Below are 23,256 nucleotides of genomic sequence, written 5' to 3'. Positions count from 1 at the left end.
AGGCCATGATTTGATTACCAGGCCGAAAGTTTCATGAATCAAACTACCGTAAGTAGAGCACATCAAACATTCTCAACATCAAAGCCCTTCCTTCCGTTGCTTGGTTGACGACTGCTTCAGTGTGTTCAATCCTTTCATGACTGAGGTATTCACCGGGTCCAACTATCAAAGACGTGTCCTCAAAAGAAGTGACCCGCAGAGCCGACAACAGACCGGCTGGTCAACTGAGATGCTCGTATCTGATGGGTCTTATCAAGACGCTAGCTAAGGCACCGACGTGAAAAAACGGGGTGCAGCGAACTTGTGGAGCCGAGCATGCCGAGTCTCGTCAGACCTAGTGGCACAGCTCGAGCCGCCTGTTGCGCCGGCTGACACTGGGCATCAGAACCACCGGAAATGACACGGAGAGAAAGTGACCAAAATTAGCAGCTGTTAGAATTTTCTTCAGCCGGTGTTCATCATAGCCATGCTTCTAATAACGTAAAGCCGTGCAGATAATTACGTTACAGTGGACTGTGGGTGTGGTCCGCGGCTCCACAACCCAAAGGGCGCAGTCAGCCGATGTCAATGGAAATGTCGGCGATACGGGCGTGCCTCATGATTCATCAATCGCTCCTGACCGGTGCCGCCATCATACAAGGCACCCACGGCAGCACGCGGAAGTCTCCCGCCGACCAACACCCAGCGCCATCGGACGCTCCGGGGGGAAACCCAAGGGCACGGCGAGGCGGCCGGCCAGCCGTGCCACGCCCGCACTGGCTGCCGTACCCATCTGCCGTAACCTCAAACAAGCCTTACACCCTCCCAGCGGAACCCCTCCACCCCCAGAACGCGCCGGTCCTACACGCTCCACGCGGGCCTGGCCGTGGACTCGCCCCGCGGCGGCGTAGAAGCCCTCGTTGGCACCGGCCTTCCAGCGCGTCAGGGGCGTGCGCAGCAGCAGCGGCGCGCTGAAGTGGGGCACCCACGACGGGAGCCCGGCGAGCTTCCTGGCCGCCGCGTCCTCGCCCTCGCCGAGGATGTCGAGGTCGCCGTCGTCCAGCGCGCACTTGGCCGCGAACTCGGCGTACACGTCCTCCACCGGCCGGTCGTACACCGGCATCACCCACCCCGCGGCGCTCCACGCCCAGTCCGGGTACTGCCGCTCAAAGCCGACCGCGTACTCGAGGCTGTCGAGCGTCGCCCGGTCGCCTATCACGATCGGCGCAAGCTGCTGTCTCCCTGTCCTGCGCCCACCATCACCATCACCGTTGCCCCCACCACCAGGGCCGTGTATGGCGACGTCGCTGGTGCGTGCAGCTCGTGGATAGAGATGTCGCACTCCAGGCGGGCGTGGTTGTCTTCCCGCGCGCCAACGCCCGGGCCAGGATGCCAGCCTTGTTCCAGATCATGGGGTACAGGTCCTTGATGTGCCGGACGTGGAACGCGGGCATGGTGTTCTTGCGGAGGAACTTGTGCTGGTCTTCCTCGACAATGATGAGGCCATCGCCGAGAATCCGCCGCAGGAACGCGCTGATCCGCCTGGGCTTGGCGAAGTCGTAGCAGTTGTGGACGAGCAGGTCGGCCAGCAGGCCCGGTTTCGCGACGAAGATCTGACGGCCAAAGACGTCAAGCGCAATCAGGTCCTAGTCAAAATACTGCTTGGCCAGCTTGAGGAAGATGTCTCCCGATGGCCCCTCCTTGACGACAATGGCTCGGTACGCAGCGCTAATGAAAGCCTGTTAGCTTTGGTAAGCAGTCGTCCGCGAGCCGTAGAGTAGGTCTTTCACTTGATTACCTTTGGCCCAAGGATGTAGCAGAGGGGACTGAGAAACCTCGAATACAGAAACGCCCAGAAAACGACGCCAAACGCATAGTTCGCGAGGACTATGCCGACCACGGCGGTCAGATGGCTCCCGGAGCTGTAGACTAGTAGTTGGGGAACTGCTTGATAGCCAGCAGCGCCTCTACAGCCTCTACTACGGTGAGGCTTGGGAAGTTGAAGAGCTGGGCCGCTATCGTCATGGTGAGCAAAGCGTGGGGCAGGGCAACTGGTGATGCGGTGACTGGGGCAAGATTGCAATGTGTACTTTGTGGTCAAACATGAGCGGCTCCGCACGGTATTTGGCTTCAAGATGCTTTCAACATGAGAGGCCTGTATTGGAGGATGAGGTTGCCTTCGAGCCTCTCTAAGCATCGGCAGCTCAAGCCACTCATCGGCCGCGCGTCTGTGTTGCCATAATCATGCATATCATACATAGTATGCCAGGAATAGTATGGTACAGGTGAGTATGGTCGGCAATCGAGCTTCCATATTCGGACAACCTCGACAACGCCACCGCCGGAAGCAGGTCGCAAGGTGCGTCCCTATTCGGCTTGGCCTGCGAGTCCACCGAGATGCAGGCCAATTCACAACCGCTCCCGCAACGCTTGTCAGGGTGGTATCATACGATTCCGTCAGCCAGGGGCGGGGCGGTATTTCTGGGAGACTCAGTACACGAAGGTACTTGCGCATGGTCAATGACTGTGCGGGCGGCGGCGAGATCATGTCACAGCGGTGGTGGTGGTGGTGGCGGCGGCGGCGGTGATACGTACCTTGAGCGTACACAGAAGCAAGATGGAGGCGAGGACCTTGTCGTCGGTAGCTTGCTCTTCAGTCCCCACAATATCCTGCAGCATGCGGATGGCTCGGCCGCAGTTCTTGTACGACTGTAAGCGGAATTTTTCGCCGCCAAATTTGTTGTAAGCAGCCATCTAGGCCAGGCCGGGTCCCGGGGGGTTTGTTGTTGCCATTGCTCCACACTGTTTATTGGCTTCCGATACAAGGTCTGTTCGGGGGGGTTGGCGGTGCTGTCTCACCTTAACTTTGCGCTGACGGCAGCGCAGGCAGCCGGTGCTGAAGCGACCGGGAAAGACCATCTTTTCCGAATTCGATCACTGTCGCGGCGGATCCGGGCCAGCCATGAGCTACGAGGCGGGCTGCAAGGACACTGCGTAAAAAGCGGAGAGCGAGCAGAGCCCAGCGCCGTTGAGAATCCGGGGCAGAACTGGCCATTCTGCTGTGTCTCCACTGCCCTGGGTGGGCTGCTTCAAGCGGGGTTCGGAACCGCTGTCGGCTGGGCTGAGCAGCTTGGGGGCTAGCTTGTGACGTCGGACACCCCAAGGATGACCCATGCGTGCTAATTTGGGGATTGCTGACAGGCCAAAATCTGTCTAGCTTGCGCATCCTCCGACTCAAGCCTCAGGCTGTCGGAAAAAAACTCGGATTGTTTTCGCAGGGCGAAGTAGCGGTCGAAACCTCAACAACAAAGCTGACGGCAACTCCATCTCTGCGGCAACTCACAAGAAGGCCGGAATCCGACAAAACTCGCGGTCTAAGGGGCCTGTCGGCACACAAATTGCCACTCTTGTAGGCGCCTTCATCTCGGCGACCCCAATTGCCTCCCTGCTTCTCCAACCCAGAAACGAACTTGCCGCCCCGGCTTTTCCGACTCCACTTCGCACCCAAACCGCTTGACCATGGCGACCGCAGTCATCTACGACTTGTTGGTCCCGCTCAGAGCCCTGGGCAGCATCGCCTTCTCGCCCTTTGTGCCTGGAGCTCTCCTGGTCGGCGCCACGTATGCCCCCGATACTCTGCGCAATGCCACGGCCTCGGTCCTCAAGAAGCTCCCGGAGCAGCTCAGCGCTTTGCTGTTGCGCGCGGCGCCCGATGACTCCTCGACAGCCATGACCGTGCTGAAGGTCGTCGTGGCCCTGGGCGCCATCAGCAAGGCGAACAGCACGCTGAGCACCATGGCCCACAACTCGTGGCGCCTGGGTCCGGCAAAGGGCTGGGACTGGCCCAAGGAGATCGCCGTGGTCACGGGCGGCGCCAGCGGCATCGGCAAGGACACCACGCTGAAGCTCGTGGCCCTTAGCGTGCGCGTCGCCGTGCTAGACATCCAGGACCTGCCCAAGGACATGCAGGGCAACGCCAACATCCGCTTCTACCGCTGCGACGTGACGTCCGCGGACGCCGTGGCCGCCGTGGCCGCCGTGGCCGCCGTGGCCGACGCCATCCGCAGCGACCTCGGCCACCCGTCTATCCTCATCAACAACGCCGGCGTGGCCCAGCCTCGGCCTATCCTTAAGACGGACCCCAAGTTCCTGCACACCATCTTCAGCGTTAACCTCATGTCCATGTGGTTCACCACGTAGTAGTTCCTGCCGGCCATGATCGAGCAGAACAAGGGCTACGTAGTGACCGTCGCCAGCATCGCCTCCTTCGTCGCCCTGGCCACGGCCGCCGACTACTCGGCGACCAAGGCCGGCGCCCTCGCCTTCCACGAGACGCTCGCCTGTGAGCTCAAGCACCACTACAAGGCGCCCAACGTGCTAACGACCGTCGTCCACCCCAACTTCGTCAGGACGCCGCTCATCCAGGCCCTGACCGCCCGCCTGGAGAGGGGCAGCGTCCGTCTGCTCACCAGCGACGAGGTGGCCGAGGTCATCATCAGCCAGGTCAAGAGCCGCAGGGGCGCTCAGGTCGTCATCCAGAGCGCTGCGTCGATCCTGGCTGGGTTCCGGGCCTGGCCGTCGTGGCTGCAGGAGTTTGTGCGCGACATTGTGGGCAAGGGGACGGCCCGTCGCCGTTAGGTGCAGCCGTGACTAGCCACTCGTGCGTCACGGGTGCGGGGGTGTGCTGGGAACGTTATTCTGGGTAGGTAGTTGACATGCCTTCGTTGGGTCAAGATGGCAAAAAGTGTTTGAAGTTTTTTGGGGTTGAGGCATCGGGATGTCGCATGTTGTCGGATTAAGCTTGCACCGCCTCCCTCGGAGTACGCGGAGAAGGAAACTTTCCATCTGGCAGGATCCGCGGACGCGGTGCTCCAGAAACTACCTAGGTGCGTAGTTCCACGCGTGTAATATATTGGGTACTCCGTAGATACCGAGTTTCGCGAAAGGAGTAAAAAACTTGGAGCTAGTGCGAGCCTCTTCGACTGCGCATTATCGCCCAGGAGCAGGACAGTTTACTTTTTTGCAAATGTCGAGTGTAAATGCAGGATCGTCTCTTAAACATGACCAACAGCCCGGATATTACCAACACGTCCCATGGAACTGCCAACTCTCAACTCTGCGTGACGCATCACCCCTGCACGTCAAACTGCCAGCAGTTGCTGTTGGCCCGTCCGCGATCCTGCGTCCACCCGGCACCCAAAGTCCGAGATCCCGGCCTTGAACCCCACCAACTACACTAACACTACGGCCGAGCTAGACCCAAAGTATTAGAAGGATTCTTGGCCGTACATGGACCCGTTGGGCCGTTCACACAAACTAATTACACCAGTCACCCCGCCCCGTCAACACACCACACCCGCCCAACAGATACATATATCCACCCAAAGGCCACCACGCTCGGGTCGGGCGTTCACCGCAACCGCAAGACACCACCACCATGGCCAACCCCCCCGCCCCAAAGACGCGGCGCGCAACAACAAGCCTCGCGGCCCGCTTCGGCGTGCTCTCGACATACTTCTACGCGCTGCTGATCAGCCCGCTCCTGCTCGCGCACTTCGCCTTCGACATCCTGCTGTGCGTGCCGCCGTGGACGCGGCCGGCGCGCGAGTGGACGTTCAACCAGGCCGCGCGCAACCGGCTGGTGCGCCTGCTGCTGCTGTGCTGGTCGCTGACGCGGTCCGGCGACCGGCTGACGCTGCGGCCAGGCCGCGAGGGCGCCCGCTTCGAGGTCCTGCGCGCCCGCCCGCGCGGCGAGTACACGGGCGTGCTGTGCAGCGACGGCGCGGTGCAGCCCGCCGACGTGGGCGCGACCTGGACGCCCGCGCCGCTGCAGCTCGTCGCGCCCGATGTTGTTGTTGTTGCGCTGCATTTCCACGGCGGCGCGTGTGCCACCGGCACCGGTCGTGATGATGACACGGGGTTCCTGGCCAGGACGCTGCTGCGCTACCTCGGCTGCTCGCACGTGTGCACGCCGCAGTACCGCCTGGCCAGCGGCGGGCGGCTCGGCCGGTTCCCGGCGGCGCTGTAGGACGCCCTGACGGCGTACTTGTGTTTGGTGCGTGATAAGGGCGTCCCGCCGCGCCGGATCATCCTGTCGGGGGACTCGGCGGGCGCGAATCTCGCGCTGGCGCTGCTGCGGTACCTGCGCGAGCACGGCGAGGGGCTGGGCGCGCCGGGGGCCGTCGCGCTGTGGTCGCCGTGGGTCGACGTGGGCGGCGCGCTGCGGCTCGACATGCGCGCGTCGCCCAACTACGCGACCGACTACCTGCACCGCGAGTTTGGGCGCTGGGGCGCGGCGGCTGTCTCGGGGCACGGGGCTGTGGATGCTAGCGGCCCGTGGCTCGCGCCGCTGCTGCACCCGTTCGCGCCCGCGGGCGACGTGCCCGTGTTTGTGCACGCCGGCGAGCGCGAGGTGCTGTACCACGACATGAAGCTCTTTTCGGAGCGCTACCGGGATGCCGGGTGGAATGTGCGCCTGCTCGTCTCCAAGGGCTGTCCGCATGATGTCATTCTGCTGGGCCCCCGGATCGGGTTCGCGCGTGCCGCCGAGGCTGCGGCCCGCGATGCTAGGACGTTTTTCGCGGCTGCGACGGACTTGAAGCTACGGGTCACTTGAAGTGCAGCTGTGTGTTAATCTGTATCTACTCTTCTTTACTTTTTTCTTTTTTTGCATAATTAACTCGTGGTCTCGAAGGCTGTTTGTCGATGGCGAAAGTAAACAAACATTCCGCGTTGGCGTCACATGCCAACTGCGTGCGTGCACTGTGCCAAGCTGCGTCTTGCCGAGGCACCCAGCCGTCCAACATACAGCACGCGACACGGCATTCGGATAGCTTCGTTGGTCTGGGTTGCTGGATGCCCCTCATCATAGCATATGCCGCTTTTGGTCTTGCGCAGGTACGCTATTGACGCGCAAGTGCAATCACATCGCAAATCCTGTTTGACAGATGAATTGCATCCCGTCGCGGCAGACACTGTCTCGTACTGTGTGCAAGCATCGCTGCCGAGGTGGGGGTCGTGCGGAGTGCAGAGAAGCACCTCGCAAGGAACGCACAGTGTGCTGTCCACGACGAACTGGATGGTACTCGTCGGTACAAGCAACGGCGTGGTGGTTGCGTGCTGATGCACCTCGCGCGATCCCGTCGTTCGTGATCTCGAAATGGAACTCCCGCATATTCTTAGCCCAAAGAGCGATTCCATGACGCGATGCTGTCTGCAACATAGTGCAGTGTCAACCTGTCAGCTGCCAACTGACCTCCTTATTTGGCACCAGCTAGTCCCAAGGCTACTTTGCAATGCACCTCGCAACGTGTAGTCAGAAGCTTGTGACCGATTGACTTTAGCTCGGGAAGGGACGTTGCCTCGCAAGCCTTGACAAACGCGGCAGTTGACTCCATGTTAGCCAACTCATTAATTATCACCCAAAACGTGCCGGGCTTGCGACGCTGGGGAGGTATGTATGTGCCTATGTCTGAGGCAACCTTGACTTTGGCTTCCGATCATCACCGTCTGCCGATCACCTATTGCAGGGCCAGCTTCCAAGCGGCATCTAACAGGGAAACAGCCAGGATGGGTCCCACTGCCGAGACCTTTCTCGGGCTTGTTTACGGGCATTCCTTGTCGGGTTTCGATAATAGTCATCTCCAGCCTCAACTGATACTGCCAGGGATTTCGAGTCTTAGATGTCTCAGTTGGACAAAACATCCTCGTACCCGGTAAAGTTCACAACGTCGACTCTGTGAGCCGTTCCGCACATTGTCATGGCTACCGCCGCAAACGGTACAAGTCTCCCAACTGGGGAGAATGTCGACCTCACGTATTTCCACGCCATCATCATTGGTGCCGGCATCTCGGGAATTAACGCCGGCTAGGGCATCCAGACCGAAGGCCCTGCCGACATGAGCTACGCCATTCTCGAAGGCTGGGACTCGTTCGGGGGTACATAGGACTTGGTCCGATATCCCGGCATCTGGTCTGACTCGAACATCTTGACCTTTGGCTTTCCCTGGAGTCCGTAGATTCACGGGACATCTCTCGTATCCGGTGACCAGTCCAGGAGCTACATGAACGAGGCAGCCCAATCTCGGTATCGATCACCACATCCTTCACCGCCACAGGGCCCTCTCTGCGAATTCGAATTCCCATAGAAGAAACTGGGAGCTTCGGGTTGCCCCGCCCTGACAAGACCAGACCGCCGTCTTCCGCTCGCAGTTTGTGCTGCTTAGCACGGGCTACTACGACTACGAGAAGCCTCTCGAGACGACAATCCCGGGCATCGAGAACTTCGCCGGCAAGATCATCCACCCCGAGTTCTGGCCCAGGACTACGACTACACCAACAGGCATATCGTCGTCATCGGCAGCGGCGCCACCGCCGTCACCATCGTTCCAGCCATAGCCGAGAGATCCAAGCGCGTGACAATACTGCAGCGAAGCCCGAGCTACCTGTTCTCGATGCCGACCAACAGCCTCATCCCGAGTCTGCTGTTTGCCGTCTTTCCCGCAGCCGTGGCGCACTACCTCAACCGGCTCCTGTGGCTCCTCCGCAGCTACCTGACCACGCAGCTCTGCCGGACCTGGCCGGTGCTCGCCAAGCTGGCCATCAAGCGGCACACCATCCCGCAGCTGCCGCCGGACATCCCGTAGGACCCGCACTTCAAGCCACGCTACAACCTGTGGGACCAGCGCGTGTGCGCGTGCGCCGACGGCGACTTCTTCGCGGCGCTGCGGCGCGGCAAGGCCGCCGTGGTAACGGACACGATCAGACTCATCACCGCAACGACCATCGAGCTCGCCGAGATGCGCCGCCGCCGCGCTGCCGTTGTCGTGCCGCGCGTCCCTGCGGCCGCCGCACTTCATGGTTGGTCGGCCCATGATGAGCCTCTCGTCGACGTATCTCAGGGATGGCACGCGGGTGCTGCCCAAGGGCGGCAGCGGCGTCTGGAGACCGAAGGCGAATTGCTTTAGGGATATGGCGGCGGCGAGGTGGGGGAGCGTGTCGAAGGACTTGGAGTTTATGTGACGAGATTGCGTCGCGCGTGTTTAATTGCTGTTTATAGATACAGACCCCTGACGAGATGGCGTGATATGACCTATCTGAATTGAACTGGATCACTGTGAATTTGAGACATGATCGAAATACGGTGTTCTCCTTTCAATGACACGTATATCACGAACGTAGTGTTGTTGCAGTGATATGAAAACAAATGGTGCAAGTCGTCATGCTTCACAGCGTGTCACTCGGGAACACCCCTGAACACACCCACCCTGCTCCCAAGCACCGCCACCACCTGATTTGGCGGCGTGGATCATCGCCAAGCCTGCGGGGTCCGGAGCTGGCCCGCCCGCGTGTTGATCCGGGGAGCGCCACTGTCCGAATTTGGGGCTGCTTTCCGAGGCTTCCGACTCGGGAAGACCAGCTGAGACCCAGCTGACTGTCGGTCTCGACATCGGACTCTCCCGCACATCAAGCGCTGATGTCACGTCCGACCTCAACACCACCAGACCCCGTTTATAGGCTGCGTCGTATACTTTGCTCGGCGTCTATTCCCAACCGCAAAAGTCGGTGAAAGCGGCTCCTGCTGGCCGCTGTCGGCTGACTGCACTAGCCAAACCTGGAAGTAGGTGGTCAGCCCCCCCCCCACAGATCTGGGGAGATTCAACCGCTTCCAAACGACCAACTCGCCAGTTTGGGAACAACAAGGATCAGTAATAATAACGCCCAGAGCGCAATACACCCAGGAGACCACCAGCCGTGCCTCACCCGCGCACGCACCTTATCGTGATAATTAATCAGGCGAATAATATCTCAGACCTCACCGAGGTCTTAAACGGCGGGTGCTGTTGGGCCCCGGGCATCTGGAATCAACACTTCACCGTGGAACCGGCCATGCCCGACATCGACATGTCTCCAGACTTCATCCCGGTCGAGCCTGGCCACCTCGGCAACTTGACCGCCGACGAAGAACGCAAGCTGCAGGAGGCATGGGTGCACCTGCTCCGGCTCAGCGGCGTCGAGGAGGGCCTCGAGCCGACCGGAGCCACGAGCTCCAGCAGCACGTGGGCAGCCTGTCGCCGGCCGAGTTCCGGCAGCGGCTGTGGGACTTCGTGCTGGCGGACCACCCGGACGTGCTGGTGCTGCGGTTCCTGCGGGCGCGCAGGTGGGAGGTGGCGAGGGCGGTGGCGATGCTCGCGTCCGCGCTCAGCTGGCGGCACGCGCAGCAGATCGACGAGGTGGTCGTGGGGTGCGGCGAGAGCGCGGCGCTGGCGCCCGACGACAAGGCCGCCCTCGTCGCGCAGTACCGGGCCGGCAAGGCGTACGTGCGCGGGGCCGACCGCGCGCGCCGCCCCGTCTTCGTGATCCGCGTTCGCCTGCACGACCCGAAGCTGCAGCCGGCCGCGGTCATGGAGCGCTTCGTGCTGCACAGCATCGAGACCATGCGCGCCATGCTGCGCTACCCCCGCGAGAAGGCGTGTCTCGTCTTCGACCTGACCGGCTTCGCCCTGCGCAACATGGACTTCTACGTCGTCAAGTTCCTCGTCTAGGTGTTTGAGGCTAGGTACCCCGAGTACCTCGGCGTCGTGCTCGTGCACAACGCGCCGTTCGTCTTCTAGGGTTCGTCCCTCCCTCCCTCCCTCCATTCCATTCCTTCTCACAGCACACACACACGTCTAACCGTTAGGTAACCCGCTGCGGCGACAGGCATCTGGAAGATCATCCGGCCGTGGCTGGACCCGGTGATCGCGTCCAAGGTCCACTTCACGAGCGGCCCCCGCGAGCTGGCCCGCTTCATCGCGCCCGACAACCTGCAGCTGTGCTACGGCGGGCAGGACGCGTGGGAGTTTACGTATGTGGCGGCGGCAGACGCCAGCGAGAACGACCGCATGCGCTCCGAGAAGAAGCACGCCGTGCGCGCCGAGCGCGACGCCCTCGTCCGCCGCTTCGAGCAGCTGTCGGCCGAGTGGGCCGGCGGTGCCAGTGCCACGCACGAGGATTGTGTTGTGCCGCCGGAGGCTGATGTCAACGCCCGTGCCGCTGCTGATGTCGACGTTGAAGCGGCTCGGCGCAAGGTGGCTGCCGAACGCCGCAACGAGCTCGCTGGTCAGCTGAGGGAAAGCTTCTGGAAGCTTGGCCCGTATGTTCGTGCCAGGACGTATTACCACCGCGTTGGAGTTATCGGGCCCGCCGGCGAGGTGGACTACAAGGCGGCCCCATAGGCTTTGGTGTATGGTCTTTAATTTTAAGCTGTGGCTTTTGATTGCAGTACATCTGTGATTCTTTGGTGGAACTTGCTCTCAGGCCCCTTTGCATTAATCAGGTAGGTATCCATTGAAACCAAATCCGACGACCCGCATCCTGCCCATTCTTTGACGGTTTGATTTTCTCCCGGCGGAAAATTCACAGCAACTGTTCCTTTGATTTGCATACACCCTCTGATCTCGTGAACTCAACTGCCCACAAGTAATCGCCAGGCTAACCGGACGAGGAGAATAATGCCGTTGCCGTCAAATCGCAGAGATGCAGGTCCCACACGCGAGCCGTTGTCAAGCCTCGTCTCCTCGCGATCGACAGCGGGGTTGCGCTTCTGGTGACAGGAATCTGGGATAGCGTTAGCGGCGGCCAGGGGTGGTGCCCCTGTGCGCGTATCTTGAGAGGCAGCTCGCGTGCGGAATGTAAAAGAGGTAATACTATGGCCTCAGCGGTGAAATTCGTGGAGAAAAGGATGAGCTCGCGAGAACGGCACTGCTCACGTCTGGTACCTGCACTGGTACCCTGCCGTCCTGGGTCAACGAGTATTCATCGCTCATCGGAGAGGTGTCGTACTCGAGCTTGCCTAGGTGCATGTGGAGGTTGTTGGCCTTGAGACGCAGCTGTGTGGTTTCCTGGTCAAATTATTCGTTGAACCAAGCTGTGATCTGCGTTTTGTTGGACACGTTGGCTCGCTGGGCCGGAATTGGAACGTCTGTTTGGTGGTTGATGTGTTGCTCTGGGAGCTGTAGCGTCAGGAACGCCGACTCCGTGTCCGTGCTAGTTGTTGTTTCGTAATTACAGGCTCAACCCCAGCGGGTCAATGGTGACTCCCAACGGCGTGTCGAGCGACGTGTTGAGGGCTACATCCAGGTATGTCGACGCAACGAAGTTCATGTAGCCGCCTTTGACGGGCAACTCCTGTTGTGGCGGGTGTGCCTTACACATGCCTTAGTCATGTGGGCCCTGGCCCTGCCGAAGAGTTCTCGCCCACACATTTTGTAGGGAGTTTTTCCTCCTTCTAGTTTTAGCTTCCTAATGCACTCATTGTCCACCCCAACACAATACATCATAGTCTACGCCTATTTTTTCCTCGTTGGACGTAACAAGAAGTAACGTAGCGGCTTTCTTGCACCGCAAGAAGCTCTCAAGTTAATGTGGAGGTGTATAAGGTTCGGCCTTGTGGTCTGCATAAGTGATCTACCAGCCAATCTACGGCGCCGAATCCAGGAGCAGGTGAAGGTTTAGTCCTCCTAGAGTGATGAGTCTTCTAAGTACTGATATGTGATAAGTAAGTCAGGTGGGGGACTTTTGGAACACCCCTGCCTATGGAACAGCCCCTGAATCGGACCCCGCACAACACCACAAACTTCAATTGCCAACAACTTTGTCAATTAATTAGCTACAATGATGAAGTCTTCAGTATCGGATTCTCCTGATTCTTCTCTTTCAGAATAATTAAGGTCCTCTCTGCCGGCCTCTCTCTGTGAGGCACGAACCTCCTCAATTCCAGCGAACTGCGTATTAGGGTCGACTTGGACCTTCCTTCTCTTTCGGCCTCTTGTGCGTTCTAGGCTTTTTTCTGCAGCCTCCAATTAATGCGCCGTATTGGCTAGTTGGAAAACCACGTAATCGAAGGCTTTTGCGGCCTTGCGTATGAAAAGTCGGTCGTTGGCAGTCCGTTTCTGGCCGGCTAGAAAAACCTGCCCCTGAATACGGAAATCCTTCGGCTTTTTAGGGGTAAACCATATAGGCCGGCCCTCCGAATTCTTATTTAGAATGGGGTTATGGACCTCTTGAAAATCTATAGAAACCGTAGAGGTCAGTTGACCAACGTCGCCGTTAGAATTCTTAATAACAAGGCCGTTGCTTAGGGGCTTCCTGAGGCTGACCGGCCAGAGGCCTGTAGCTTTCCAGCCGGCTTTGATATTAGATTCAGTCATTCCATAGACCCTGGCTTGCCGGTAGCATTCTAGGAAGGCCCTCTTTTCAGCAACAGTGCCTTCGTCGAAGCCGGAAACAACCTCGTTATGCTTGGCTCTGTACCGGGCTTTTAGAGGGCCGAAAACCAATAAATTCAGAGGCTGGAGAACGTGGGAGGTGTGGGCTGGTAGAAATAACAATTTTACGTTATTAGAAAAGGCTAGCCACATGAATTCTTCGGTGGTATGACTACCGTGGCCATCTAAAATAAGGAGGCGCTTCTCCGAGGGGGTAGCTAGCCGAGTCTCTGGAAGAAAGATATTGCGGAGCCATGCGACGGCAGTATCATCGTCAGACCAGCCGTTTTCAGTGGGTTTCCACTTCCAGCCCTTAAATGGCTGTAAATCGCGTGGATACCATTGTTGTTGAAGGCTTCCACCTTTGAAAATGACGACTGGGTTCAAATACCGGCCGTCAGCGGAAATACATTCGATAATCGAGGTCCAAATTCGGTCTCCTTTCTTCTTTTTCTGGAATTTCTTTCTTTTCTTAGATCCAACAACCAGGCCGCTATCTCCAATGCCAGAAGCAATGCCAGTTTCATCCATATTATACCTATGCTTGGCTGGAATAGCCTCCACGCCTGGAGGCTTCAAATAGTCAAACCAAGGCCGGATAACGGCCTCACAGGCTCGATCAGCACGGTTTGCATGGATTCTCCGAGGCCTAATTGTAGAAATAGATGGATTTCTAGCCAAAAACCGGCTAGTCCAGCGTTTTCCGAGGGTCTCGTTATCTTCGAGCATTCTTCTAGCTAGTTTCCGAATTTGGGCGTGGGTTGGAGGGTGACCGAGCGACCCTTGGAATAGAGTCCATTCGGTTAAGCGTTCTTCCATAGCCGGAGAAAGCTTTTGATTAAGAATTTGGGCCTTGGAGGCTGGCTCGGAACCACGAACCCGATTAAAGAGAGTAGTAGGGGGGATGCCGTGATTTTCAGCATAGCTACGGAGTAAGCCGGTTTCTGCATACTCTGCCAGCGCATTCTGCAAATCCAACTGAGTATATCGCTTCATCTTTCATTTCTCAATTGAATGGAGAAAAGAAGATAAGTATTGAAGCAGAATTGGTCGAGTTGCAAGCGATTGAAATAGGTGAGTTGGGTGGCGAGCGGCAAGTCCTTGATGACAAACCTTGTTCCAAATCCAGGGGTGTTCCATAAGCAGACCACCTGACTTATATCAAGTTCTGACAAGCTTATTTTCATGACCGTATTCTCTTCTACCTTTTGAGAAACAAATCTCCGGTGTTGGGTGTCAAAGAGAATTTGCTCTATCCAAAAACAGTCTTTGGTGTCCTATGTTGCTAAACACAAGGCAAGCAAGAAGAACGCCATACTATGTACGTAGATCATGCCTGTCGTATAACACCATGAAAGCACAAAGCCTTTGGCACACAAATTCCATCGGTCTTCGATATCATTAGGCCCGCAAGGTAAGTGCCTCGTAAAGATAAATTAGGCACTCACCGGAGACATATCAAAACAAGCACGCGCACACACACACAAGACTAAATCAGGCACAAATCTTGAATTTGCTACCTGACCACCACCTTCCCCCAGGCCACCACCAAAGCGAAGCCCAGACACTGTCGCCCCCGCCGTCCTAGGCCGCCACACCCAACAAGCTAAGCAAGCGGGACAGCGCGGAACAAGAACCGCCGAAAATAGTTACGCCTGAAAAGAGCGTAGTCAACAAAGCGGTCGACGCTCACAGCAGCCTCGAGGAGGCTGAAGACCATCACCGCCCGCCGGTTCTCTCTCTCCAGTAGCGCCGACAGCCCCGGGCTCGAGAAACTCTTCTCGCCGACGACCCGCCCCGCCGTCGAGAGAGAGCACCAGCAGGCGGGAATGGTCCTCAGCCCTCCTCCGGGCAGCCGCGGTGCGCGTCAACCGCTGCGTCGGCCGCGCTCTTATCTGGCGCCACGGTCTCCAGCGGTTCTCGCCCCGCGCCGCCAGCCGCTCGCCCAACTGCCGGGCGCTTGCGTGCCCGGGACAATTAGGGGGCCGGCAGTGCCCGGAGCTTCACCTTTGAGCTGGGGCGGAAACGCAAACGCCCATCTTGCAGGTCCTCTCCGGCCGTCCACGCCATAGCCCCCACTTGGGCTGGCCTCTCCCCGCCTGCTGCCAAGGCCCCGGCACCGGGCCCCTACCCAGAGTTGGGATCATCGGGGATCAGACCGCCGGGATATTGGGCGTGGGAGGGAGAGGCCAGCCCGGATAGTGCCCCCGCATCAACCGCGCCGTAGCTCCCCCACTCCTTTTCTTTTCCTTCCTCTTTCTCCTCTTTTTTTTTCTTTTTAGGTTTTCTTTTTCTTTCCTTCTTTCTTTCTTCCCCAATCCCATCGCATGCTCCCCCCACGGCCCCGGCACCGGGCCCCTCCCCTTTTCTTCTCCATATCGTCACCGCTGTCGCCGCCGTCACAATACCCACAGGAAGACTCCGAGCCTGATATTGATTGGGACGAGTCTACTATGATAGACCAGGAGGCTGCTGTCAAGGCCGAAATCCGGCGCCGGAGGATAGGGCCGACCCATTCCCCGCTTTATGATCAAGGACCGGGGTTACCAATCCCGACCACTCCACCAGGCCCCTGCCCAAACTTGGGATCATCGGGGACCAGGCCTCCGCAGCCAGGACTGAGCGCCCGGTCCTCGATCATAAAACGCGAAAGGGTCGCCCCCACCCATCGGCGCTGGCTTTCGGCCTCGACAGCAGCCTCCTGGTCTGCCGCAGCGGACTCGTCCCAATCAATATCAGGCTCAGAGTCTCCCTGCTGGTGTTTTGATAGAGTCGCACTGGCTCTATTAGCAAGATTCCAGACCGGATGTGTGTCCGGCGTTTATTGATGGCATTGGTGGGACGTCGTCTCCTCCTGATGTTCCGCGGATGGTGGTATCTCAGTACTAAGAGCAAGTCTCGACATTGCTGTTCATTTGTAGCGAGCATTTGTAGCGAGATGCGATCTTGGCTGGTGAAGTTAGAGACTCCGTGAATTCTGGTTTCTTGTGCCCTCCTCTTTGCTTTGTTCATGAGAATGCAAATGTTGAAGGAGATGTTGCGTTCCTCGCCCGCTCTTGCTTTTTTCTTGGCTTGGAGCACATGGTTTGTTCCGGCTGACGAATGCTGAATGGATACGCATCGTCCATGTTTGAAGTTGTTTGTTGCTGCAGTTAACGCCTAGCCTTTCCAATCAATAGAGTAGCCATGATCTTGTTTTGGCGTTGCTAAGTGTCGCCGCTCTGAACGCGCCTTGCTAGTCTCTGCTGACTATTACATGCTTAATGATTGCTTTCAAACGTTTCTGTCATTGGGAGTGGTCAAGGGATGGGGTGCACAAACCTTGCTTGTGGTTTTCGACGTGGTGATCATATCCGAATGTTCATCTTCACCTAGTAACCCATGGCCCGCGTAATTGGCAAGACGGCGGCTGCTCCAGAGTTCGTTCCAAAGCCTAAAGGCAAAGCAGTTAGTTAAGGTGTTAAACTAGGCAACGGATCATTGAGTGTCTGGGCAAGGCTAAGAGACAAGGCTAAGGGACAAGGCTAAGGCGGCGACGAGGCCGAGGTCCGTGTTTGACTAAGGGGTAGTGTTGATGAGAGTCGTTAAAGAGGATTAAAAGACCTACCTGCTGGTTGTCGTCAATCTTAGGAGGATGAGGCAGCGCAGTAGAAGATGCTGCTTGGACTCAGAGGGTACTTCTTCTTTAGTGTGCCGACCGGTGATGGATTGATTTCCGAGAGTCCGCGACAAGAGATAGGCGCGAGTGGGGCGGATTACAAGAAAGAAGGAGAACGAGTTCATGTCTGGCGATAATAAGCGAAAGATCCTGTAGACTGGTGTGCTCAAATGATGCCCTGCGGTGGTTGGTGGCGGGTGGAATCTGCCCTCTTGAATATTTGGTTTCTTGAATGTTGTTCCGTTATGTGCGGTATATGGGCCAGGAAAGAAAAGAACGAGTGAAGAGTCCTAGGGCTTGGGCCAGACCGGCGGAGGACCCCAGATGTGTGGTCTTCAGCACGGGCAGGAAAGAGAGCAGAAGATTGTGAACCGCTATAGGCGGTCTCAATCAAGCCAAGTGCCTCGGAAGGTTGTCCGAGAGCAGGAGCGAAATTGAACAGCCTAAATCTCGAGGGTTGAAGGTGCGTTGAAGGCGAAAGTCTGGGTGATGATGAATAGAGCCGAGGCCCGAGGGCTGCGAGCAGCTAGGGATGAGAGGGTAGCGGCGATAGCTCTGAAAAGCAACGAGCGAAGAAGAATGAAGAAGCCGAGGGGAACTACCAGCTGCAGAATCTGCGGTGGCGGTGTTGAGGCAAGGCTCGTGAAGAGGAAGGAAGATTGCAAACCGGCAGACCACCACCGGTCGCCGACTAGCCGTTGATGTGCTTCCATTATTTTGCGATATAGGCAGAGGCCGCATCAAGGAGGAGATAGGCGTGACTCATGAGGCAGTATGCAGTATGCAGTGTGCCGTGTGCAGAGGAGGGCGAAGGAAGCGATGAGCATCTAGCTGAGGGCCCTAAGGCTGGAGAAAATGTGGTTCGGGAGAAGGATGAGAATGCACAGAGGTGGGGTGGTTTGATTTTTATTCCCGAGGAAAAGACATCGGCGTCGGCCATAGGGCTTCTTTGCCCTAAAGCCGGGCTGGCAGGTTCTGGTACAGTGCCAGGCTTTCCATTGTGGGAAGGGAGGAGGGCCGAGGACATGCTAGCTACGCGTCTGGAGACTTGGCATTAGAAGGCAACGACTCCACCCTTTTTGGTCATATAATATGGCGACAGACATGTTCCCCTGTGGCGGACCAGATTGCGCTGCGGCGCTATCAGATAGGGCTCCACTTGCTGCTGCTGCTACTGCCGCTGCTGCTGCTGCTGCTTGGGAACGTCCAAGGGCCGTTGCCGCCGAAATCAAAGTCACTCGCTCCCATGAGGGGAAATAGGCAGGCATGTTTCGGTTGGCTTCTGCAATACGCTGTAAACCTGATATCTTGTTAATAAGACTCGAAACCTGTAGACGTGGTAGACGCAACGTAATACCAGGTACAAGATGATCGCTGGCTTTTTCACTCTCAACTCAGAAAGCACTTAACATGATAAATAATGGGGGCGTCTCCGGCTACTGTCAAATCGTGCCAATCCACTGTATTCCTCCACACATGACCCTAACCCTAAAAATCGGTACATCCAAAATTCTGCCGCAGCGTAATTTTACCACTTTTTACCACAACCCACCCTAATTACGCTGCAACCTTCGTATTCCACTACAACCTTCCTTTCCTTTTCAACCAAACCACCACCAAAATCATCGCCAACAACTTCAATCAATCGATGCATCGGTAGGCTTCATTTCCTTCGTCTATTTCCATCGCGGCTTCTTCTAATCAACTTCAGAGATGATCAAGGTGGTCACAATAGGAGCAACAAGCAGGGCGAGCAATGACTGGTATTGGCGTAAGACTTCAACCTGGCCTGAGCTAAAGAGGTGTGCGAAGGCCATGGTCTATATACACGTGAAAGGGGTTACGAGTCATCCTTGCGTGGCCAGGGTGGTAGTGGCGATAGTGCGTGGCCCTGTTAGCGGTGGCGATAGTGGCGATGGTGGCGAGGGTGGCCCTGGTGGCGGTGGCCATGGTGGTTACGAGGGTGGTTTCCTTACAGATATATTAACGTGGTCAAGCTTCTTCTCGAGAAGGGAGCCGATATTACAGTTCCAGACAATATCGGATGGACGCCACTCAATTCGGCCTCGAGCGGCGGACATATCGACGTAGTTAAGCTTCTTCTCTAGAAGGGAGCCAATATTACAGTTCCAAATAATAACGGATGGACGCCATTCAATTCGGCCTCGAGCGGCGGATATATCGACGTAGTCAAGCTTCTTCTCGAGAAGGGAGCCGATATTACAGTTCCAGACAATAACGGATGGACGCCACTCAATTTGGCCTCGAGCGAAGGACATATCGACGTAGTCAAGCTTCTTCTCGAGAAGGGAGCCGATATTACGATTCCAAATAAGTACGGAGTAATACCGCTTACTTCGGCCTCAAGAAACGGACATATCGATATAGTCAGGCTTCTTCTCGAGAAGGGAGCCGATATTACAGTTCCAGACAATACCGGATTAACGCCACTTATTTGGGCCTCGAACAAAGGATATATCGACGTAGTTAGGCTTCTTCTCGAGAAGGGACCCGATATTATAGTTCCAGATAATGACGGATGGACGCCACTTATTTTGGCCTCGAGCGAAGGATATATCGACGTAGTCAAGCTTCTTCTCGAGAAGGGAGCCGATATTACGATTCCAAATAAGTACGGAATAATACCGCTTTCTTCGGCCTTAAGAAACGGATATGTCGACGTGGTTGTGAGGGCCTGGTCCTCCAGGCCTCCCAGACGCTCTGGCTAATCAGACGCCAGTTGGGTGGATCCACCCGACCAGCCAGAGCCCCACCTTGAGACGCCCTGGAAGAATCTCGCGACGGGAGGCTTTTGAGCTTCTTTTCCCTTTTCCCTTTAGTTTAGAATCTTCGTCTATAGCGCCCAATAGAGGAGTTCCGCCCTCATTCCAAGCCGGCCGTGACACAATTCTAAACTCTCAATTCTCATCGCTGGCTAGCGATCAATAAATACGTCAAACCCCACAAACAACCCACTACGTCGGCTGTGCACGACGATAAACCAGGCCACAGAAACCCCCAAACACCACAGCGTCGATGCCCAAGAAGAAAGATTACGGACCACCGATGCGCCAATCCGAACGCCTCTCCTAGCCAAAAGAGCTAAGCGAACGGACCCAGGAGGAAGCGAACTTGAAGACCGAAGAGTCCGACGAAGAAGTCATAGCAACCCCCTCGAGCACAGAGCTTGCTAAGCCCGCTCCACAGCAACGCGACACAGAGCCAATCGAGCCAGTCACCAGTATAGAAGTCGACGCCCCGATAGACAACATGCCGGGAAACGAAACCCGTAGCGTACCGGGTGACGATGGCGCCCCGAGCGCCGAGGATTACCGAGTTCTACTTGCCCAAGTGGCAGAACTCAGGGCGGAGGCAGCCGCCCGCACCGCCGACGGCGTCAATCGCCGGGCCCGAACTGTCACCCCCGCTGAGAGCGCTTTCAGTGGGGACAGCTTCACACCCATTGGCTTCGCCGCCCTTCCCGCTTTCAAGCCCTACGGTCAGGACCAGCACGCCGCCAACCAAACCTTCGACCGGAAGGCTCGCAAGGCCGGTGTCGACCCTGGAGTTTTCAAGGGTGTTGACGGAACCTTCGATAAGTGGATCATCAAGGTGGCCGACAAGTTTGTAGAAGACGATGCCACTTTCAAGACAGAACGTAGCCGCATGGCGGTTCTGAACTCTCTTACGGAGGGATCCCCGAACAACCTGCTGGAGAGTCGGTACAGCTCTCAGGAGATGCCCTTCCGCAACGTCGCCGAGATGGTGGCTACGTTGTCGACTGTCTACCATGATGACAACCAGGCCACGAAAGCCAGGGCCGAGCTAGCCAAGCTCAAGTATGATCCGGCGAATAAGGACGTGACTATCCATTCATACATTGGATTAGTCAATAGCTTGGCTGATAAGGCTAATATTGCCAAGTCGGAGCGCAAGACCCTACTCTATGAGCATATTCCCGCCCGGCTTGACACCCGACTCTTGGGAGACTCAAAGAACCCGACAATCTCCTACGAAGCTTTTGCTGGCAGCGTCGCGGATGCTGCTCTAGCCCACCAGCGCGCTTGGGAGGAGAACAGAGAGCGCAAACAAGAGAAGAGGGATCGCCGGACACGTTCGCCAACCACTCACAGCGAACGGACCCATGTTAGGGAGTCTCGGTTTGAGAAGCCAACTTCCCAGCCAGCTGCAACCAAAGTTCCCGAGGCTAAGAAGGATGGAGGGAAAGACGATACTTGTTTCATCTGCCGTAAGGAAGGTCACTTCGCCCGTGACTGCCCCGAGCGGAAGGCTATGGCCAAGATGATGCTAGACCTCGACCAGGATCCTCCTACCTCCCCGGAGCAGTCATCCTCGTCGTCTAACGAATCGGAAAACTGCTAGGACTGTCGGAAGTCTCCACGACAGTCCGTATACCACGACTAGCTAAAGTGAGCAGATCGTCTGGATCAAAAACCTTCCTATTCCCTATTCAACTCCAATTGGAAGGAATTAGCCTCAAAACCAAAGCTCTTTGTGATACCGGAGCAGATATCTATTTGTCAATGACCCCGAAGATGGCCAATAAGGCCGTGAAGCTACTAGGCGCCATTCGAGAACAACTATCTAAGCCTATCTGCCTTAATGACTTTAATGGGGTGCTCGCCGCCAAAGCCACCCACCAGATCCGCCTCTCCCTGGAACTCGACGGACGGAGATTTCCACGACAGAAGTTCCTCATTATCCCCACTGCCGACGATGTTATTATCGGACAAGAATGGTTCATTAAGTATCGCGTTGGCCTTTTCCCCGCCACGCGAACCATGATCTGGCCTCAAGATCTACCAGCGCTCGCCAAGTATTCGCCCACCATTACTATTCCATGCCAGACTGGTTTGCTCGACATACAGGCTCAGGCAGACGCGGTGCGTCGCGACCGCCTGATAGCTGAGGACGAAAGGCAAGCGAGGGTCACCAAGATTATCCAGCGCCCTTTGAGAACGATAAACCCAGTTTTAGCGCCCATCGCCCTTTCTAGCCCCAGAGACCAGGACAAGCCCCTCGTGGTCAATATTGCAGCTCTCTGTAGGCATGTGGAAAATGACCCCCGGCAACCTAGATGGGCTCGACAGAACATGCCGGATACACCTATTTCTTTGAACGTCGTTGCGTCTCGTCTAAACTGGCAGACCCACGACGGACAGCCAATTCCTTTCCCTGCCGGCGAAGATCCCGAACACGTCAAGAGAGTTCGCGATAAACTCCCAAAGGAGCTCGCCCATCTCGAAGGCTTCTTCTCCAAGAAAGCTTCGACCGAGCTGCCGCCGAGCCGTGAAGGGTTCGACGTGACCCTAGACTTGGAGCGACCTTTGGAAGGGAAGCCCAAGAGGTTCTATACACCCGGTCACCTTCTCCCTCTGGAAAAAGAGACGGTAGACGAGCTTCTACGGATTGGATTCGTGGAACCCTGTATGGAGGAGACAGCCGCTTCGACGCTATTTGTACCAAAGAAGGGTACCGAGGAGAAACGTTTCTGTGTGGATTACCGATGGGTCAACCAGTTCCTGAAAGGACGCCAGTTCCTCGCACCCGATATCCAAGGAACGCTTTCCAACTGCCGTAACGCCCGCCGCCTGACCAAGATCGATATTATCCGAGCTTTTAATCGTCTACTAGTCCACCCCGACTCAAGATTCTTGACGGCCTTCAAGACCCGTCAAGGAACCTTCCAGTGGAAAGTCCTACCCTTTGGACTCAAGGTCGGCCCTGCTTGGTGGCAAGCCTTCATCAACGCTCAGCTGAACGAGCTCCTAGACAACTTTGCCAGCGCCTACGCCGACGACGTTCTCATCTATACTCAGGAGAACGAGCCACACTTCGCACACGTGGAGGAGGCCATCTATCGTTTGTATAAGGCTGGTCTACAGGGAGACATCAAGAAGTCTAGCTTTGACGTGGAAGTCATTGACTACCTAGGGTTAGTTCTCGAAGCTGGGAAAGGCGTACGTATCGACCCAGAGAAGATCAAGGCCATCCAGAGTTGGAAGTTTGAGGACCTACGTTCGATACGCGCCGTCAAGTCCTTTTTGGGCTTGTGCAACTATGTCCGAGTCTTCTGCCACCACTCTAGCGATGCCGCCGAGCCCCTGTCCAAGCTATTGAGGAAAGGTAGTGAATTTGTAATGGGACCCGAGCAACAAGCGGCCTTTGAGAAACTGAAGAAGCTGGCCACCGAGGCCCCAGTCCTCGCCTTCTTCGTCCCCGGCCGCCCGACGCGAGTGGAAACGGATTCTTCACGCAACGCCACTGGAGGCGTGATCATGCAACAACAGCCCGACGGAGTCTGGAGACCCGTGGGCTACTCGTCGAAGAACATGACTCCGGCCGAACGTG

General features: G+C 56.9%; 10 protein-coding genes across 10 annotated transcripts; 4 read left to right on the top strand and 6 right to left on the bottom strand.

Moving 5' to 3' along the window:
• Positions 1-1,235: 1,235 nt before the first annotated feature.
• B0T26DRAFT_333932 (uncharacterized protein) lies at positions 1,236-1,930 on the bottom strand. Its single transcript, XM_060434434.1, has 2 exons — positions 1,824-1,930; positions 1,236-1,707 (listed from the first exon to the last, which is right to left on the bottom strand). The coding sequence occupies exon 2, from the start codon at positions 1,431-1,433 to the stop codon at positions 1,245-1,247; it is 189 nt and encodes a 62-aa protein (XP_060297401.1). The 5' UTR covers positions 1,434-1,707; positions 1,824-1,930; the 3' UTR covers positions 1,236-1,244.
• On the bottom strand, positions 1,461-1,613 carry B0T26DRAFT_596778 (cytochrome P450; the record flags this gene model as incomplete). Its single annotated transcript, XM_060435626.1, has 1 exon — positions 1,461-1,613. A coding segment is annotated over one exon (153 nt), but the record flags the coding sequence as incomplete, so codon positions are not given.
• On the bottom strand, positions 1,584-2,276 carry B0T26DRAFT_333970 (uncharacterized protein). The gene is made up of 2 exons (XM_060434435.1): positions 1,778-2,276; positions 1,584-1,718 (listed from the first exon to the last, which is right to left on the bottom strand). The coding sequence occupies exons 1-2, from the start codon at positions 2,174-2,176 to the stop codon at positions 1,626-1,628; spliced, it is 492 nt and encodes a 163-aa protein (XP_060297400.1). The 5' UTR covers positions 2,177-2,276; the 3' UTR covers positions 1,584-1,625.
• A 238-nt stretch (positions 2,277-2,514) lies between these two features.
• On the bottom strand, positions 2,515-2,924 carry B0T26DRAFT_713738 (uncharacterized protein). The gene has a single exon (XM_060442139.1). The coding sequence runs from the start codon at positions 2,731-2,733 to the stop codon at positions 2,524-2,526; it is 210 nt and encodes a 69-aa protein (XP_060297399.1). The 5' UTR covers positions 2,734-2,924; the 3' UTR covers positions 2,515-2,523.
• Positions 2,925-3,498: 574 nt separating this feature from the next.
• On the top strand, positions 3,499-5,054 carry B0T26DRAFT_803406 (uncharacterized protein; the record flags this gene model as incomplete). Its single annotated transcript, XM_060447085.1, has 2 exons — positions 3,499-4,146; positions 4,183-5,054. 2 exons carry the CDS (start codon positions 3,499-3,501, stop codon positions 4,615-4,617), a joined length of 1,083 nt encoding a protein of 360 aa, XP_060297398.1. The 3' UTR covers positions 4,618-5,054.
• B0T26DRAFT_812875 (Alpha/Beta hydrolase protein) lies at positions 5,055-6,836 on the top strand. Its single transcript, XM_060447319.1, has 2 exons — positions 5,055-5,941; positions 6,008-6,836. Exons 1-2 carry the CDS (start codon positions 5,417-5,419, stop codon positions 6,593-6,595), a joined length of 1,113 nt encoding a protein of 370 aa, XP_060297397.1. The 5' UTR covers positions 5,055-5,416; the 3' UTR covers positions 6,596-6,836.
• Positions 6,837-9,962: 3,126 nt separating this feature from the next.
• Positions 9,963-11,195, top strand: B0T26DRAFT_676746 (CRAL-TRIO domain-containing protein; the record flags this gene model as incomplete). The annotated part of the gene is made up of 3 exons (XM_060440011.1): positions 9,963-10,517; position 10,593; positions 10,681-11,195. 3 exons carry the CDS (start codon positions 9,963-9,965, stop codon positions 11,193-11,195), a joined length of 1,071 nt encoding a protein of 356 aa, XP_060297396.1.
• Positions 11,196-11,870: 675 nt separating this feature from the next.
• B0T26DRAFT_752508 (uncharacterized protein) lies at positions 11,871-12,174 on the bottom strand (the record flags this gene model as incomplete). Its single annotated transcript, XM_060445533.1, has 2 exons — positions 11,871-12,006; positions 12,065-12,174. The coding sequence occupies 2 exons, from the start codon at positions 12,172-12,174 to the stop codon at positions 11,871-11,873; spliced, it is 246 nt and encodes an 81-aa protein (XP_060297395.1).
• A 4,194-nt stretch (positions 12,175-16,368) lies between these two features.
• Positions 16,369-17,141, bottom strand: B0T26DRAFT_333769 (uncharacterized protein). Its single transcript, XM_060434433.1, has 2 exons — positions 16,834-17,141; positions 16,369-16,659 (listed from the first exon to the last, which is right to left on the bottom strand). The coding sequence occupies exons 1-2, from the start codon at positions 17,007-17,009 to the stop codon at positions 16,500-16,502; spliced, it is 336 nt and encodes a 111-aa protein (XP_060297394.1). The 5' UTR covers positions 17,010-17,141; the 3' UTR covers positions 16,369-16,499.
• Positions 17,142-19,067: 1,926 nt separating this feature from the next.
• B0T26DRAFT_831166 (ankyrin repeat protein) lies at positions 19,068-19,653 on the top strand (the record flags this gene model as incomplete). The annotated part of the gene is made up of 2 exons (XM_060447468.1): positions 19,068-19,292; positions 19,491-19,653. Coding segments are annotated over 2 exons (348 nt in total), but the record flags the coding sequence as incomplete, so codon positions are not given.
• Positions 19,654-23,256: the final 3,603 nt, after the last annotated feature.

Source organism: Lasiosphaeria miniovina (genome assembly GCF_030549165.1).
Source record: "Lasiosphaeria miniovina strain SMH2392-1A chromosome Unknown B0T26scaffold_4, whole genome shotgun sequence".
In the NCBI taxonomy this organism is placed as follows: Eukaryota; Fungi; Ascomycota; class Sordariomycetes; order Sordariales; family Lasiosphaeriaceae; genus Lasiosphaeria; species Lasiosphaeria miniovina.
This window is presented reverse-complemented; position numbering and strand designations above follow the sequence as displayed.